Below are 19,470 nucleotides of genomic sequence, written 5' to 3' on the forward strand. Positions count from 1 at the left end.
CCTGCACTTCCATTTCACTATAGTATCACTGATTGTTGACCTGGGATGGCCCAGGTCAACATGAAATGTTGCAAACAGTTAGGCCTGCAACATTTCATCCTATCACAATGCTTCTTTCAAACTCTAGTTCTCTTCTTGCAGCCATTTCATCTGGATACAGTTGCACTGACTTGGGAGCATCATGTTCCTCCAATTTATACAGCTACAAACACATAACTCATTACATGGTATGATGCACCTTACCCATGGGGGTGTTTGTTGACTTCTTTCCAATCAGGATGTATGCACATATGCATATATATATATATATTTGTTTGTTTCTATTTTTACTGATTTATTTATTCATTTTTTACATAATCCAGAAATTCTCTCCGAAAGAACAAACATGGAACTTTTATTCAAGCTTCTTCTGACCTCCAATAAGTTAATCCTCTATCTGTAGATCTGTGAGTGGTTTGTCTTTTACCTGCACATAAGATCATTTCATTCACCTTCTGTTGAAAAGTACTTATGTTCTAGACCAAATCCAAATTCAGGTCTTTACAAGGAAATCAGAAGTACATTTGTTCCAGCCATACCTCTGCAGTTTATTATAGAACCATTTCACCAATTCCTTAAGTGGTTGTCGATTATTGGACTTGTTTCAAAATAGAAAAAAAAATTCAGTCCTGAAATTTTCCTAGAAATTGAGTGATTTAAAATTTAGTAAGAAAATGACTTTGGAATATGTTCTAACTTTTGTTTTACATTTTTTTACATATAGACCTCCTTCAAAAATAAAGCAGCCACAACAAAAGGAGCTGACTCCAACTGCTGAGGCTGCTGTTGTACAGCCTGCTTCTACTGCATCATCAGCAACTAAAGAACTGGATGACCTTATGGCATCTTTATCTGATTTCAAGGTAATGCACTTTGTTGCTCTTATTTCAATATTAATATGAAATTTACTTAAAACATTTTATTTATTAGAGTGAATTATAAAAAGAATAGCTAATAAAATAAAATTGAAAAGAGATTGTTTAAGCAAGCAGTAGATTTGAAAGAGGGAACTGAGGTGACCAGATTGACTTGTATTTTTGTTAAGATTTGTTTTATTGTGAGGTAAACTGGATTATCTATTAATTGAAATAATGATCAAAAATAGCACACCAATGTAAAGTAGAAATGCAGTTATACCTGTCAAGATAATTTCATAAAATGAAGTTCTCATTTTTTGAGGGTCCCATAACATTAGTTATGCAGTTCCTTTTGTTTTAGTTTTTAAGAGGTAAATGACTTGCAGTGTTTTCTGCTGTTTTTATACTTCTCTTGAGACTTATAATACAAATGATACCAGTTGTTTATTTAGTGACTCTGTTGATATATTTAAAAGATAATTTTTTAAACACATTATTAAAAAGACAGGTTGTTTATTTTTAGTAGTGGCTAATCACAGGTGTGCTTTTCATTTTTTGCCCATTGAGTTTAAAAAAAGCTTAATGCCATTTGGATAAGAGCCAGAATAATCAAGAAGTAGGTGGTTTCTTGGAGTTTCTAGAATAGCTATTCCTAAGCATTTGCAAAAATAGGGCTCATTTCTCAAATATAGAAGGAACTAGTTAAGAGAATCTTAGTTGCTACTGAACTACTTTCAGTATTTTAACTTGGTGAAAGCCTTATAAGTACTTGCATTATAACAGCCAATCTGAACACTTCAGTTTCATTTCTCACCACCTATTATTTGTCTAAATTAACTGCCCTTTAAATATTTTAATAAGTTACTTTAATAAACAAATTATGCATTTTTTACTAAGTTGCAGCTATCACTGGATTCAAAATGGAAAGAAATTTGATTTTCAAATACAGTAGTTACTGTTTGCTAATGCTATGTTTACTTGTGTGCTCTTCTTTATGACATTGCTAATCCTTTGTATTATGGGTCTTTTCTATGCTATTCTTTTTGTTTATTATGTATTCTGTGCAGAAGATATGCTGACTAATTTAAATCCTTATTAATTAATATCTTTAATTAATTAATTAATTAAATTTCTGATTATTCTTATTCATATATATATACACACACATGCCTATGATTATATGCTAAGTAACTGTCTTTCCTTATCTTAAGCAACTTACTCTTATCATCCACTATTTTGACTTTTTTTTTTTTTTTTTTGCAGTTTATCAGTATTTTTAATACTTTTATTTTTTTTTCCCCATTGGGTGTCCTAGTATAAATTAGTGCATCTTGCCTCTTAAAAATCAAATTCTACATGCATTAACATGATTTTACTGCTCTTTATTCACAGTTTTGAGTTTAGTTTTAATAATTCATTTCTTTCTAAGATGAAAATTATAATGCTAAAATCTTACTTTAGTTTAGTTTAAAGTGCAGAAGTAAACACAACTTAGAGACAATTGTATTGATAAATAATTTACATATAATAGGTATGTATATGTATGTGTTCCTCATGTGTACAGTTATCTCTTTGGCAAGAGATTCCATTAAACATTGCAAATTAATTTTTTTATTTTTTATTTTGCAAAATTCTTGTCAATAAGCCATACTTATATAGTTGTGATTGTTTTTCAAAGAAAGTTAAATGTACATCTAATTTTGGGTGGTAGTCATTTTTCATTAAGAAGACAAATCAGTTGAAAATCTGTTCTGAGTTCAATTAGTGCCAACATTATACTGAATGAGCATGACATATAAAAGAATACACACTGTGATTATGGCAAAAACCTATCTAGAATTTATCCAAGAGTAATTTAAAGGAAGAAAACAGGGAAGGGGACATAATGCCAATTCATGGGAAAAATTTTTTTTTAATTATGTCAGTTGAAAGTTAAAGTTTGAAATAATATCAGACATTGCTTTTCCTTTGTGCTATACCTTTTTGAGAATCTTCACACAGTATGTTGTAATGATACAATATATTAAGTGTTTATAAAACCTTATGAAAATGGGTAATGCTTACACACACCCACATATATATATATATATTAATTGGCATGTTATCCTATAGTTATGCCAGAGCCATTACATATGTTTGTGCACATGCAAGTGTGGACACATGAATTCAAATCATATTTAATCTCTGTAGATCAGTATTTAAGTACTCTGAAGATATTACTTTGAGGAATCAAATTTTTTGTTTCATCAAATTTCATCACTACCTCCTTATATAAAATGGATCAGGTCTTCAGATGTGTTTGAACATATTTGGAGCAGTTTCTCCTACCAGGAGGGTGGGAGAATGTTATTTTCGTGGGTAAAGTTTCAGTCTTCAAGAGACCTTCTATGTACCTCTATATGTTGAAGTGTCATGGTTTTAAAAACTGTCACATCCTACTTGAACCTCACTTTAGCTGTTGCTATGGTAACTTGGCACAGAGAGGATAGTGATGGAGAAGCCACACCCACCACCCACACTGGGACAAAAATAGCACTTGAGGAGCATCATCTTTAGTCTCCCTTATTTTAGAGCAGGGTGGTGGTGGTGGTAGCATTCCTGCTAACCTTCTTTCTGTTTTCTGTCACTCATCTTGCCTTTTTCAGTCTACTTGGAACCAAATTGCCCAGAAAAAAATGTGTTTTTGACAGGAAATCAATTTCTCCCAGAATTCAGTGCAGGGTCCTTCCTTCCTTCTCACAAAGTGAGTTGGAACAGTACAACTTTGATCTTTACTGGAAGAGTGAGACTGTTCTGTGCTTAGTGAAGTGATAATCTGCCACTTTTACTAACAGTTTTTGTGATACGGGGTATCTTGTTTGTTTGATGTAGGTGACTCAGCCACCCAATCCCAGTGAACCAGCATACGCTAAGCCACAGAAACCAAAGAAGCCTTCAACAGGCAGCACTAGCCATACTGACCAGTTGGATTCTATGCTAGGGACCCTTCAATCTGACATGAGCAAGCAAGGTGTTACCACAACAGCCAAGGGCCATTGTAATGCCTGTAATAAGCCCATTGTTGGTCAGGTAAGTGTTATTACTTATTAGTAATAGTCATTTAGGAATCAGTTTACATATAGATTTGAAGAGTGCCATTTAGATGCTCACTAGTGAAAATCTTCCATAAAAATACATAAAAATTTTGAACATTATCCATAAGAATTTTTTCCCTTCCCCTTTAGATGCTCATTAAGTTCTTTAATTTAAATGAAACAAGTAATATAGTTAACCTTGTGTGTATGTGCAGCAGATAAGAGAGCTACTAAAAGTAGCAAATTTGTAATGGTAGTTCACAGTGATACTGCTTTACTTGTGATCTTCTGATTTAACTGAAATCAGATCATGCTTACTAAAAGTAATCTAAGTAACACTTCCTAAAATGTTCCTTCTTTTTCTTTTGTATTACCATATTTGTCTAACATGAAATATCTTCACAAAAAATCAGACTTCATAAGTGACCAGAATGAATAATATTGAAGTTTATTGAATTATATATTTTTCAATGTAACTTTAAGCAATAAAGCCAATAACTTACCAGAAGGAACAAAAATAAATAATAATTTCAAAGAAATTACTATTTAAAAGATCATTAATATAGCCATCAGAGATATTTAAATGAGTATCAAAATTCATACATGGAAGTACAGAAGTTTCAAGATAGCAAGAATTAAGAATACTGGTGTGCTATAAGGAACTACAAAAAAGAAAAAAAAAAGATCAAATGCAAAAAGCTATCTTTAGAAAAATTCGATAAATATGGGATAAAGACATCAACTAATGACCCACAGTGCAATCAGTTTCATCTGGGAAATGTAAATAAATAGTTCCTTAATTGATTAATTTATTTTTTGTTTCTTATTCAAGAAATATTTAATAAAGAATCTTTCTTATTAAAATGATTTGTGTATAACAAAAATAAAGCAATGTACATTTTAATTTGTTTATTTATATCTTTTTTTTATTTCATAACAAAATCAGATATAATTGTAAACATGTTAGGAAATTATGTACAATATAACATTGCTGTTATATTACATTGCACTGGGTGCAGTTAATATCGTGAGGGGTAATTAAAATCACGAGTGCCAAATCGTGTATCACTCATGTAATGAAGTTATTGGCATTAATGTAGCAATGAAAAATATATTTTAGTCATGTAAATTGACTATTTGAGAAATGTTGATCAAGTATCTGAGAAAAAAACTATTTTAATACTAACTAGTTTCACCAACTTGAGCTGTTGGCATCTTCAGGGTACAGGACTGATGATAAGAACTAAAGCTAACAAAATATGTTACAGACTAGACATTAACAGAATTCTAATTATAAATTACAAAACAACACTGAACGTGTGCAATACACGTGTGGCGGTATTAAAATAGTTTTTTCTCAGATACTTGATCAACATTTCCCAAATAGTCAATTTACATAGCTTCTGTGGTCAAGAAAAAATATCTTTTAATATATATTTTAGCCTTTTCATGAAAAGTGGTGGGTTACTGTTGTCCAAGTTTTAATAAAAATTAATTTTGCTTGATAATTTCAAGTCTTAAATATTAAATTTCATCAAAATCAGTTCATTCATTTTCAAGTTGTTTCATGCAGACAGATAAGTGGTATGACAGAGCAAATAGATGCTGTTCTTTTGCAAACACCCCCTAAAAATAGGCAGTTGAATAACAAAAGTAAAGTGAAATTTAGGCAGGTGTTCAGGTAAACACAGTCCCAATTTATAACTATTATTAAATTGCTGTTGTAAGAGCAATTCAAGGTAGTTTAAGATATACCACACCACTCCTAGGAATGTAGTAATTGAGGAAATGTTATTTTGACTGTTACAATATATTACCTACATATTGCATAAGTTGAAGAAATCTGTATTGTTCAGAAAAAAAGAAATTATTATCATTAATAACAGGTTTTCTTGACATCAACAAACTCATCACAGAAGGTCTTACTAGTAACATATCTTTCATACTAAACATTAAACTTATTTATGCTCCTAGCATTCACAACTCTCCTGCATTCTGCTCACTCACCATTCTGTGTAATCAAATTTACTCCTCACTTTTTTCTTATACAACTTCTAGGGATGGCCTCTCATTCTCACCATAAAATTCCCTCCCCAACTTAAATGTTCCAATCATATCACCTCTTTTGCACCTACCAACTAAACATGCAAGTTATGTCTTCTTAATTTCTCTTCATAACTAACATTCCAGAATTCTGGTGTTGCTCTAATCATCATCTGTGTATCCTCTCTAATTTCCACATCATAGTGAAAACCAGGTGATCAAATTTGTACATAATAGTCCATGTGTGATCTGGTCAAGGCTTTGTTCAGTGGTGTAACCATTACCTTATTTCCTTTATTTGCCATTGTCCTCCTTATTATTATTATTAAGTGACACCTCCAGGTAGTCCAAAGACTCATTGAGGGAGGGCATCTACTCTACAACTCTCTGTCTCCACCACTCAATCCACCAACTACACCAACGCCATCTACTGCACACCACCACCACTAGTATTTTCAGAGACAATCACAAACATCCATGCCCCATGCTTGGATTCAAACCTGCAGCCTTTTGGCTGGAGAGTGGATACACTAACCACTCGGCCAGCTAGTAGCTGTACAGTGCTTTGTAATCTCCATTTGTGTGCCCTCGGAATGTCAGACTTCTGTTAATCTGTTGTCATCAGTAAGTGCCAGATCCCATAATTCTAACTACAATCCAGTGCAACACAATCTTGCATTTATTAAAATTCAAATGGCAATCCCACTCAGCCATCCAAGGCTAAAATTCTCTATAAATCTTCTAAGGGATTTGTCAGCAGTTTTTATATTAATTCCACACACACACACACACAAAGAGGTTGGAGAACTATAGTATACTAATGTTGTGTGCAGAAAAGGGTTAGGGAGTAGGTATCCTATTGATATTTTTCTTGAAAAGTTGAAGTTTGTAGTTGTTGGAGAACACTCTGTGAGGGAGACTGTTCCAGAGAGATAGATAGATGAAATGAAAAAGGAGAAGCAGGCTTATTGAGTTTACAGTTAACTTGGCTGTAAAAGGGAAGTAGCTGCTTGTGTTTTAATAGGACTAGCATAAAGTGGACAGCTCACTACTTATTATTCCTTATAACTCTCCAGCTTTGCATTATTGGTAAATAATTGAAGAATATCTCTCATCAGACCACATGAATTATCATTAACAAATATGTTAATAAACAGCAGCGGCCAGAACAGAACCCTGTAGCATACTACTTGTTAGCTTCCTTTTCTGAGACATATTTTCCCCTCTCCATTTACTCAGTAGGCAGGTGTTATTCAGAACAGGCAATTTTCTATCTGTTTAACTGATCCATTATCCTTCTCCAGCTTTTTGTTCTGTTACCCATGGTCTATTATTCCTTATCCACCACATCTCTTAACTTAAAGTGCCTCCATAGCGCAATTGGGAGAATGGTGGTAAATTGCACTCTTCAATTGGAAAAGGCCAAGTTCAATTCTCGTCATGACAAGAGGAATCTTTATATGGGTTTTTTCAATTGAAGGTGAGTTAGCTGATCTCATATGGAGGTAGCAGGGTTTTTTCCTCCCGGAGACTTGGGTTTTTCATCCCGCATATAGACAAATCGACCTTGGAAAAAACACTCAATTTACAGACAAAAAATATTAGTGGTGGTGGGTAGCAGATAGTGATTGATAGTAGTTGTGGTTAACTGTAGTTGGTGGTGGATTAAGTAGTGGAGATGGAGAACTGTAGAGTAGGTGCCCTCCCTTTATGTCTTTGGATTCCTTGTAGGTGTCATGTAGTAGTAATAATAACGATAAAAACTTCCATTCTTCATTTTTTATCATTCTCATTTATTACAATTCTTATAGTACTTGCATTTTAGATGTATTTCAGTAATTTTTTTTTCTAATATGATTTCAAATACTTGTTTTTACTGGAGTAATATCTAATTTATTGAATAGCAAGTTTTCTTTAACATCCTTGAAATTAACTGAAGTATAAATATAATTTTATTTTCAATATAATATCAAATTTGTATTGCAATATATATAAAAATTTCAATATATATATATATATATATATATATATATATATTGAAATTATATATATATCTTTTTATCTTATTTAATATCTTATTCAATATATAAGCTCACTTCAACCTTAGCATTTCCAGGTCTGGCTCCCACTGAAGAGACCTCAATAAAGGTCGAAACTGGTCTGGGTAGTGGCTTCTGCCTTTAATGCATAGCATCATACATCTCCACAAGGGGATGTGCTTTGCATTAGGGTAAAAATACTAAGGAAAGTGATTGGATCTTACTCCACCTTTACCACGAGTTGCCTCAGTATGGCACTACTTGTAAGAGTTGCCTCAGTGTAGCACTACTTGCAAGAGTTGCCTCAGTTTTGCACTACTTGCAGGCATAAACTTGACATACTTGTCTGTTTGCTTACTTGGAAAAAAGGATTAAAACCTAGCTTATAAAATTGCTTGGTATCTCTAATATATATATATATATATATATATATATAAATGTGCTTGCTGTTGCTTTAGTTCTGATAATAAATTAATAAGCATCCCTATATTTTTGTATTTACAATCTTTCATGGTGAGAATAGTATGCACATGCACATATACACAGTATTTTTTAATGTTATATTATAAATATCACACACGCACACACACTTTTACATATATTAATAGTGAACATGATGTTGCTTAGAAAAGTTTGACACCTTAATATTATCCTAATTAGTTTAAAAATGCCTCAAATGAAGATTTTTCTAGATTTGCAGAAAAAGTAATCAGTCTAAATTTTTGAATGACAGTTATAGAAAAAAACTTTCAGTTCAGAAGGGAGAAAGGGTGAGGTTGGAGAATAACAAGGTGTGTGAATGTGAAAAGTGTGATGCAACTTTTTGTTATTCATTTAATCCTCTTAACCTGTGACAATTGTTACCTTATTCAATATTACCTTGTTTTGTATTTTTTGTTACCTAAATAAAATTCATTTCTTATCCACTACTTCATTGCTGTTTTTTGTTGAAATAGCATATAATGATGTCTTAAGGACTGCAGATTTATTATAATCATTAAAAGCACTTCTGATTTAGGCAATTTTTGCAGAATCTGGCTTGCATTGTTCAGTAATGTCCTATTTCCAAATCTCTCTCTCTCTCTCTCTCTCTATATATATATATATATAATTTTAATTGGTAAGCATAGCTTTATTTTTTTTATATGCAATTCTCTTTTGGTTTTCTTGGCCAAATTTTTAAATTCAAAGATATCCTTTTTATGCTTGTGTGAAAAACATGAAAGGAACATAAATGGAATCTTTATATGCTTCATATATGATTTATTTTAGTAGCATTCTTGCTATTCTTGACTTGTGTATGCATACATCCAGAGGAATGTTTCTAACCAGACCATCCTATGCCAACTTTCAAGGTCAACAGAAACCCTATTAGAATTTGGAAAGGTTTTTGGTGATTTGGATTTGATCCAGTTGTTAGAAAGAAAGATGAATGCCAAAGTATGTTAGGAACATCTGAATAACATTCCTGTAATTTGAAATTTCATGATTTTTATATTAAATAATCCTACACCTTGATTTCTGGACAACAGCAAAATTATTAGTCAAGAATAATTCATCATCAGTGATTCCAACTTTTAGAATGGGAAACATATAGAAGATGAATTTTTGTGTTGACAACTAGCTAGCTAGGAAATCTTACTCATAAGCTCAGATATTTTGTGCTCTTGAGTGGGATTTTTTTTTTACTTTTTTAAAATCAAAGCAATAATTATAATTGAAGTCCAGTTACCATCCAAATAAGAGGGTTATCTGATTATAATTAATGCTGTGGAAAACTGGTTTCAATTCTTTTTTTCATGGAGGTGATTTATCTAGAGCTCATATTACCTGCAATTATGGTTTTAAAAAAATTGTGTATTAAAACATAATATTCCTTTTCTTTGTTTGTTCTCCCTAAAGTTTGTAATCCTTTCTCAACTGCTCTAATTCATATTAGTATTAAAAAACTGCATATGAGAATCTAGAAATGAATAGATTAACTGTATTATAGGATAGTTATGTTTTGGATTTTATAATATGTCTTAAGGAGAAACTGTGTTAAGACATGGTATGCAATGTTTATCTCAGTTTGTTATGATAAATTGCTGATGTACAGTAGGTTGTACTTTAAACTGTAAGAACTGAAAATGAATGAAGAATAATGTGTTGATTCATTCACTAGTTAAATTTGCTTAAACATCTTAAGCAGAATGTTCCATAAGTGGTGAGAACACTGTTTTTAAGTTTTGTTAATTTACTGTTTGCAGATGATAGGATGGCAAGAATTATAAGCAATAGGAAAATATTAATATGAATTAATTTCAACAGAAGGATTTAAGGAATATAATGTATAAATCTACCAAATCTTTGGTAGATTTATACAGCCATACTTGTTAAGGTTTGGAGTATGTTTTAAGGCTTCTGTTGATTCCAGGAACAACCTCTCTGACTTGTAGAAGCTTCTGTGGAGTACTTTTGTTTTTTTACAATTGATCCTGTGTGCCGGGGTATCCAAAGCATGGTCTGCCAGACCCGACTTGCCATAGCGAAAGTGCCGGATATATTTTTTTGAACAGGGCACTTCATAGACTCCTGGATATGATAAAGGAGAGAATCTGTCCTTAGGTGAACTGATGAGAGTTGCCAATTTCACATAAGGTTTAAATACGATGTGCAGTTGGTGTTTGTTAAGCAGCCTAGATATCTTTTCAGATGTGCCTTTAATATATGGGATGGTGATAGTTTTGTTGTAGTCTTCTGTGGTAGATAGTGGGGGGGATTTCTTGGTAGCATTTAGTATTTTATCTATCTTATGGGGATTATAGCCATTGGTTAGGAAGGTGTGACGCAGGTGAGAAAGTTCATCAGTGAGAGCAATGTCATTGGAACAGATTGCTTAGGTCTATGGGTTAGTGTTTTTAAGATATCATATTGTTGAGAAGGGTGATGGTGTGATTGTTTGTGTAAATATCTCCCTGTATGTGTGGGTTTTCTATAAACTGAAAATGATAAGGAACCTTCTGGAAGACGTGATCAGTGTGTCGAGGAAGGGTGTGTCCATTGTATCTATTTAAGTTAATAAATAGTTATTTTCTTATCAATCTGTGTTCGTAATACCGTTAAAATCTAATTCAACATGTGTGACGAACACATAAGCCTTTCTATCCGGTTAGCAAAAAATTGTTATATGGAAAAAAAAATCCATTTATATTTGAGCAGTTTGAGAGCTTGTGTGAATAAATGTTTGTATTCATTTTAAATAATTTTTCCAGTATTTCTAAACATTGAATTGAGAATTTCCTGTTGCACTTACATTAGTGGTAACTTGAAGTTGCAAACAGGATTTGCATTGTATGCAATTGACAGCTGCTTAGTCAACAGAGATCAGGAGACCAACAGAAAAAAACTATGCCTCACCGAGATTTGGATTTCTAGTTCTCGAATCATAGAAGACAAGCCTTTAGTTGATTTTTAGTAAATAAAGATGCAAACCTGGAAACTTCTACTTTTCAGCAATTTTATGCCAGCGATTGCTAACTGTGAAATATCAAATCATTTTATTTATTATGTGGGGTAAAATCAAAAGGTATAAGAAAATAGGGATAAAGATTATTATTATTATATTATTATTGTTATTATCCTAAGACCCCACGGAGTCACAGACTCATCTAGGAGGTCCCTTTTGTCATAAACACATCATAGTGTGTCTTAAACACATTCCAATTATCTGCACGCCACACTTTCAGGCAATGCATTCCAATCATTCACAATTCTCCATGCAGAACGCCTGCTTCTCACAGCTTCTAGGGATGACCTCTTGTTCTCCCCCAATTTCCCACCATTTTATGAAAAACATCTTCAATGTTAATCCTATAACAACCCTCTTATCAACTTGTACATCTCAGTCATATCACCCCTCTTCTTCCTATCCACTAGACTTTGCAAATTGCATCGTCTCAACCTTTTTTCATATTCAACATTCCACAGATCAGAAATTATTTTGGTCAATTGCCTCTAGACCCTTTCCAACATCTCTTCATCTTTTTGAAAACCAAATCTGTCCACAGTAGTCAATATGTGACCTAAAAGCCATGTACAATAGAACAAGAATTTCTTTACTTCTACAAGTTAGTGTCTGCATCATTGCCAGAATTCTCACAATTTTGGCAGTATGTCCTCTAAATTTTAGATCCTTATCCACCATCACCCAAAGATCTCTTATTTCATTTACTTCCAACAATATAGAGTGTTTCAAAAAGAATGTCCCGATTTGAAAATTGTATATCTCTGCAACCACGAACTACAAACAAATGCAACTTGTACCATGTGAACGGCCTTGGCCCAGAGGTTGACATATAATTATTATATATCAAATTATATAATAAATGTAATTATTTGAAATCGGATCATTCTTTTTGAAACACCCTGTATATCCCCACTGAGTAAATTCTACATCCCATCTTTGTTTACCAAATTTTAAAACTTTACATTATGCAACATTGAACCGGTATCCCCACTCCTGTGTCCATTCACTCAGTCTATTCAAGTCTTCCTGTAAGGTCACAACATCTGCTCTACTCCTCATAGTTCATCTCAACTTTGCATCATCTGCAAACAAGTAAACTGAAGTTAAACAACATAAAAAGTTTCCATTATTACTATCATACTATCCTGTAAGCCTCTTCCTTGAGGATACATATCAGGAATATGATGATGATGATGTTTATCTATTTATTATTATTATTATTATATCACACCTCCAGGGAGTCCAGAGACTCATCGAGGGAGGGCATCAACTCTACAACTCTTCGTCTCACTACTCCACCAACCTTCATAATGTATTTATGTAAGAAAGAGAATGGGCATTTATTATTTTCTCATTTTAGATAATGTAGGAGCATTTCTGAAAATGCAAATCTGCCAGTTTTTCCAACTTGGGAAGATAAAAATTACTAAAATTTCTTTCAGCAATTTAGAAAGACTTTTAACTAGATATCATTATAATTTCCATTAATATGAATACATATTAAACTGATATCTTGCATAATATTCACTGGTGACTAACTTTTAATGTGTGGAAATGACAGTGACTGATAATGGCAGATCTTTTTTCAAAAAAAGCTTGCAGTTTTTTAGTAGGCTGTTCCATCAGATGTTATGCCAAGATTTTTTGGATCTTTACTTGGCTCCATGCCTATGCAGATATTTAGTCCTTCAATATTTTATTTTAAACTAAATATTTCACAGTCCTTTTTTTAGGAAGTGGGGGAGGGGAATAATTTCTTTTTATATGTATGGTGGATGGTTCTAAATGGAAGATGCAAAATATCAGAGAAATGTCCAATTTCTTTTGACAATTTGCATATTCTTTATGATTTTTAAATTTTGTTTTCAGAAATTTGAACAGAATGAAAGACTAATTGTCTTCTACTCTTCAAGTGAACATTCTCTGCACTTAACTCTCATTAATATTTTAGATAGGAGGATTTTAATCATAGAAATTGAAATAAATCTCTACATTTAATAAAGAAATCAAAACTTACTGTATTTTATTGCATGGTTTGCCATATTATTATCATTATTCTAAGAGGCCTTCTCCCGGAGTTACTGGCCTGAATTGTCGAGTAAATAGTATCACCACTCTAAACAGTGAGCTGTGAGTTCAAATCTTACTTTGGACTAGGATGTTGGTCTTTAGGTGGTAAACAAATTTCATTACCCAGTGTGAGACCACCACTCTGCTTATATATTGGAAGTTCGAAGTAAATTACCAAGTAGATAGTATCTACACTCTAATCAATCTTTGAATTCCCACTAGAGACATGAAAATTTGTAAATGTCTTTAGCTGATGGACAAATTTTATCACTCATTGTAAGAACACCACTCTACTGCTTATTTGAAGGCTTGAAAAAGTGCCATGTTTAGGCTCTAAAGCAAAGTTTCACATTATTTAACCCTTAGCCTTGTTGTAGTATAATATATTATAAGTTTACAACCTTTCATGGATTGGATGCACATTAAAAATCAAACCTGTTGTCTGTCTATCTTAACCACATGTGCATGCACATGCATGCATTATTACAACATCTTATTATTATTAACATAAGACCTCCATGGAGTCAAAGACTCATTGTGAGAGGTGCACACTGTTACACATGAAGCCCATCAACTTGTGCTTTAAACTCATTCAATATATCTGCATTCACCACAATGTCAGGCAATGCGCTCTATTTGCTAACTAGTCCCATGCAAAGAACCTGCTCCTTACACTCCTGCTCACATCCTCATATACTTCCAGAGATGTTCCCTTATTATACCCACTTCCACCATTCTATGAAAAATGTCTTTCACATTAACCTGGCAATAACCCTTTACCAACTTAAATGTTGAATCATATTCCCTCCCTTCCTCCTATTCACAAGGCTTTGCAAACTGCATTCCCTGAATCTGCTTTCATATCCCACATCTCCAAGACCAGTCAGTCTTCTCCTATTTATCCTCATCACCATGAAAATCAATAGACTAGATATGTGCAAAATAATTCATACGAGGCCTGATGCTGCATGTTAAGATCTGCATCATTGCCATAATCTGATGTGATGACTTCACATCTTGTGCCATATGTCTGAACTTCAGATCCATATCCACCTCCACTCCAAGGTCTCATGTCTTATCAACTTTCTCCAAAATTTCTCCACCAAGTGTAAACTTTGCATCCCATTGTTGCCTACCAAATTTCAGGACCTCACACTTTGCAACATTGAACTGACAGTTCCATACTGTTGTCCACTCTGAATGATGAGGAATCTGCTTGATTCCTCATCACTCTCCTAACAGAACTATACCATTTTCTGTTGTTCAGCAGAAAATTTGATATTTTTTTAATATTGACTTTTTATATTGGAAACTCAACAGTAATAAGTGCAGTAATATTCTGCTAAGAGTACAAGCAGGATTAGTTATAATAAATTGACAGTAACCTTAGTTGCACACACACACACACACAACACTGTTAATTTGTATATCATCAAAGAGCAGTTATTCATTGAACAGGTATGCAGTTGTCTTTATTAATTTTAGGTTGATTTTTTAAGATTAGGCCCTCCTGATTCTCTAAATATAGCAAATGACACAACATAGTATCTGTATTGTGTAATTAGAAATTTATTAGAAATAGGATTTATCTCATACTCCAAACCAATCATTTCTGCAATTGATGACTATGGAGCATGAGATGGATACTAAATTTCTAACGAATGACCAATATTTTACTTTAATAGTAAGCAATAGAAATTGTATTTTTGTGAATATTTTTAGATAGAATTCAATGCATGGTGCAGTCTCTAACTTCTTAAGAAACAGATGAAATTCTTATGTCCTTGAAGATTACTTTATCTGTTTAAGAGACATTGCATCTGTCTGCTGATTGATATAATTTCCATCATATACTTTCTTACTCTCAAATTCTTTAACTTAAAGAAGTTTATCACTATGTAACATTTCTCAGATGTGTTTGCAAAATCCAAATAGATTATACTGTAGATTATAAACAACAAATACACGATAACCACAGTAATTAATTTTAATGAAATGAAAGTACAGATATTTCATACTGAAAATAACAGTACATCATCAGTGCATAGAAATAAGCAAATCAAAGAAATGGGAATACAAGGTACATATAGCAGTCGGTGGTTTACTAGTTAAAAAATGTTGCCATGTGCTAGAAATTAATATTAATAAATAATATTATTAAAAACTATTTTTGAGGGTACATAAATAAGAATCTCCCGAATGTTTGGGAGAGAGAGAGAGAGAGACAATCATTCCTAATCAGAATTGGCCGATGCATGTGCAGATGATTGAATATTGATCACCAACTTTTGATAAAAGTAAGAAACTGAGTTAGATGAGAAAGAGGAACTTTGTCTTTGTTAAACTTTAGAGGGATGGTTAAGTATAACTTTATGGGAACCATAAAGTTATACTTAACAAGAAATTATGTTCTTGTTTTTATCCTTTATCCAACCATGAATATGTGAAGTACCAGCACATAAGCAACTTGCATATGGAGGCAGATGACTTCACATCAAACTGCCATAGTAGTACATTCCTTTTGAATATGTATATTGGCATGCATCATGAGAGGGATCACTACCTAGACTAGTTTCTACTTTTATTGAGGCCTCATCAGTAGACCTGTGAAGATACTAGAAACTAAATCAGTGGTAGAAGCCATATTCATGTTTCACTTGGTTACAAAGTAATCATATTTAGCAAGAATTTTTATTCTTGTTTTTATCCTTTACCCAAGTGTAAGCATGCGAAAGGCAATATATACACATCTAAAAGGAAGTGTGCTGTCATTATGGGATACTAGAGCAATTTGATATGAAATCATCTGTTCTATATGCACACTTCCTTTTTAGGATAAAAACAAGAATATAATTTCTTGTTAAATTAAATTTAACAAGAAATTATTATCATTCAAATATAATAATATTTGAATATAATAAATTCATAGTAATAAAACTTTCTAGGAAGTTTTATTAGTATGCAACAATACCTTGAATCATGTGATAGATGAGGAAAAAAAATAGTATTATTGCAATGCAGTTCTAGCAATGCAAAGACTGCATTGCTAGAACATAAGGCTGGAATAAAAGAATATGAATAAAAGTTGTATAGAGAAGCAGGCACCATTAGTTTCACTGTCATATTTGGAAATCATAAGATAAATCAGTGTTTGGATGCAGCAATTTTCCAGATTTATTTTCAATGAATTCCGAAATTTTTAAAATTTAGTGAGTTAACTGACATCTGAACTACTAACTGGCTTTCTGAGCTTCTAACCTTATGATGTGGTTTAGTTCCATCTTTGATTTTGTTGGAACTCATTGAAAAATATGCTGTGTATTGATAATAATTAAAAAAAAAATCTATATAAACAATGAAATTGTAGACCCCAGTAGAAATGAACTTCAGTCATTGTGAGTATTGGGAGTCTCCATTATATCTCATGATGGAGGCTACAGTCATGACGCCATAATACATTTCATTGATTAAAGGTTGGTTTATTAGAGATATTACTTTTTTTAAATATTTATTTTTTGATTGGATAGATTTAATTATTATTATTATTATTATTATTATTATTATTATTCAGGCCTCCATGGAGTCAAAAGACTCATCGTGGGAGGTCCTTCCTAAGAAACACAGTCTATCAAGACTCATCGAGGGGAGCCCCCACCTAAGAAACACAAAGTCTATCATACCACTCCTTAAACTCATTGACCGTTCTCGCTCTCACCACTCTATCAGGCAATGCATTCCATGGTTCAACCACCCTCCATGCAAAGAAACCACTCCTCACCCTCTTGCTCACAGTTTCCTTTCGTAACTTCCAGGGATGGCTTCTTGTCATCACTCCTTCCCGCTGTTCAACCAAGCGAAAGAACTCCCTAGTGTCAACCCTGTAACCACCTCTCAACAGTTTAAAAGTCTCAATCATATCACCTCTCCTTCTTCTATCCACCACACTCTGCAGTTCACATTCCCTCAGCCGATCCTCATAACCAAAATTGTACAGTCATGAAACCATCTTTGTCATCCACCTTTGTACTCTTTCCACAGTTAATTTATCCCCTTCAAATCCTGGGGACCAAATCTGAGAACAATAGTCCAAGTGTGGTCTGATCAGGGTCTTATACAATGGAATGATAACTGTTTTATCTCTGCAGGTCAGCGTCCTCATTATTGCAGCAATCCTCTGTGTTACCTTCACCACCTTTGCAATATGTCCCCTAAATTTCAGGTTTCTATCAATCATCACCCCAGATTTCTTGTCTCCCCTACTTCCTCCAGTATAACTGGAGACAGATCCAGTAAAGAATTTAAGAAACAATTTTTTTCATACTTTGAGTATGTTTGACTAGTTTAAAATATTTAAAACCTTTTCTCCCAAAACAGTGTTATGTAAAGGGTAAGTCAGGAAGTAAATTGAGTCACCACCTCTGTTGTTAAGTGAATGCATGTGGAATGAGAATGTATGCACTTGCTCAAAACTTGTGCTGTGTACAAGTTCATTCTGATATTTGGAATATTTTTGAGTTAATCATGTTTATGGGCAACTTAAATAAAAAATTTTGGGTTTTCAGATTTTTTTTCTTTCATTGCACATCCAAAGCTATATCTGTGTAAACTTTCAGCATCTTTGTTCATGTGAAATGAGTAAACATTTTGATCTGCCAGTCAGTCACTTGATGTATGTGTCTGTAGGACTTCAAAACTGTAAATATGGGGATTGTATTATCATTCAACACAATGCCTTGTGATAGTAGTCCTCAACATTGGCTGTAGGTCAGTGGTTTGGGCATATCATTGTAATGGATACTATTTATTATTGTATTTCTTTTTTAGTAATGCTCATAGATTGATGCTTGTGATTTCCATAAAGTGTGAGCATCACTTTTCCTGCAAAATGTTTGTAATTTGAACAATTTCTTGATGGAATTGTTGGACATTATTCCATGACATTGTACTTCAGTAAGAAGATTCAAAAGACAATCAAGTATGCACAAATGGTTATGCCTCTTATCACCCATGAGTTGCTTTGGAACTCATGGGGGAACTCTTGAGTTTGATTGCATGTAAAAATTTTTCTTCTTGTATATCTTGAAAGTTCTATGTTGTCATAAAAGATGTATGGGATAGATGGTCTTTTTCCAAATAGATAGTCCATCGTTATCCCACACATCTGGACTAGCAGATCATGCTATCACATCCACAGTTAAGTCTCTCTAGAAAGAGACTGAAATTCTACACAAGAGCAAGAAAGATGTGAAGCATTACTACATTGTCCTAATCTGAATAGATCCAATGGACTTTGTTTATCTCCATCATAGGAAATGGTGTCGCTTAATGCTACTTATCACTGTTAATTTTTGTTAATATCTTTTATACAATTTAATAAATTTCACTAGTACAGTTATAATTAGATCATGGTGTGCTAATACATCTTATGATTCCATATCTAAATTGTTAATTGTGGTGTGCTATTATTCCACCTCTCAAATCATGTACCGAAGATGTTTTTTGAATTACTAAATATAGAAGGTAATTTTCACTTACATAATTTGCATTTATTATTGTCGTGTATTATATCACTGTACTTCGTAATGAAAAATATGATTCTTCAATTGCTTATCAAAGGGAAGATAAATGGAAGAAGAGGACAAGGAAGATGAAGAAAATCTTGGCTGGTAGGCATCAGACAGTGGACTGGCATGAGCTCTGAGGGATTGTTCAGAGTGGCTGAGGATTGCTCAAAATTTTTCAAGGTGGTTGCTGACATATGATAGGAGATGACACTCAAAGAAGAAGATGATAATTAAAAACAGAGAACTCAGAGCTTCGTGGTGAACCTGTTTTCAAAA

General features: G+C 33.0%; 1 protein-coding gene across 2 annotated transcripts in view; it reads left to right on the forward strand.

Moving 5' to 3' along the window:
- Window positions 1-19,470, forward strand: part of LOC150101994 (leupaxin-like) — a 173,847-nt gene that overhangs the window by 111,651 nt on the left and 42,726 nt on the right. For both annotated transcript variants that reach the window (XM_090400309.1, XM_090400308.1), the window contains exons 5-6: window positions 764-902; window positions 3,768-3,965. In XM_090400309.1, the coding sequence (XP_090256435.1) occupies window positions 764-902; window positions 3,768-3,965 (337 nt within the window). The remainder of the gene's footprint in view (window positions 1-763; window positions 903-3,767; window positions 3,966-19,470) is intronic.

This window comes from Typopeltis vanoorti, chromosome 11 (assembly GCF_054136105.1).
Source record: "Typopeltis vanoorti isolate ZY-2024b chromosome 11, IOZ_Tvanoo_1.0, whole genome shotgun sequence".
Taxonomy (NCBI): domain Eukaryota; kingdom Metazoa; phylum Arthropoda; class Arachnida; order Uropygi; family Thelyphonidae; genus Typopeltis; species Typopeltis vanoorti.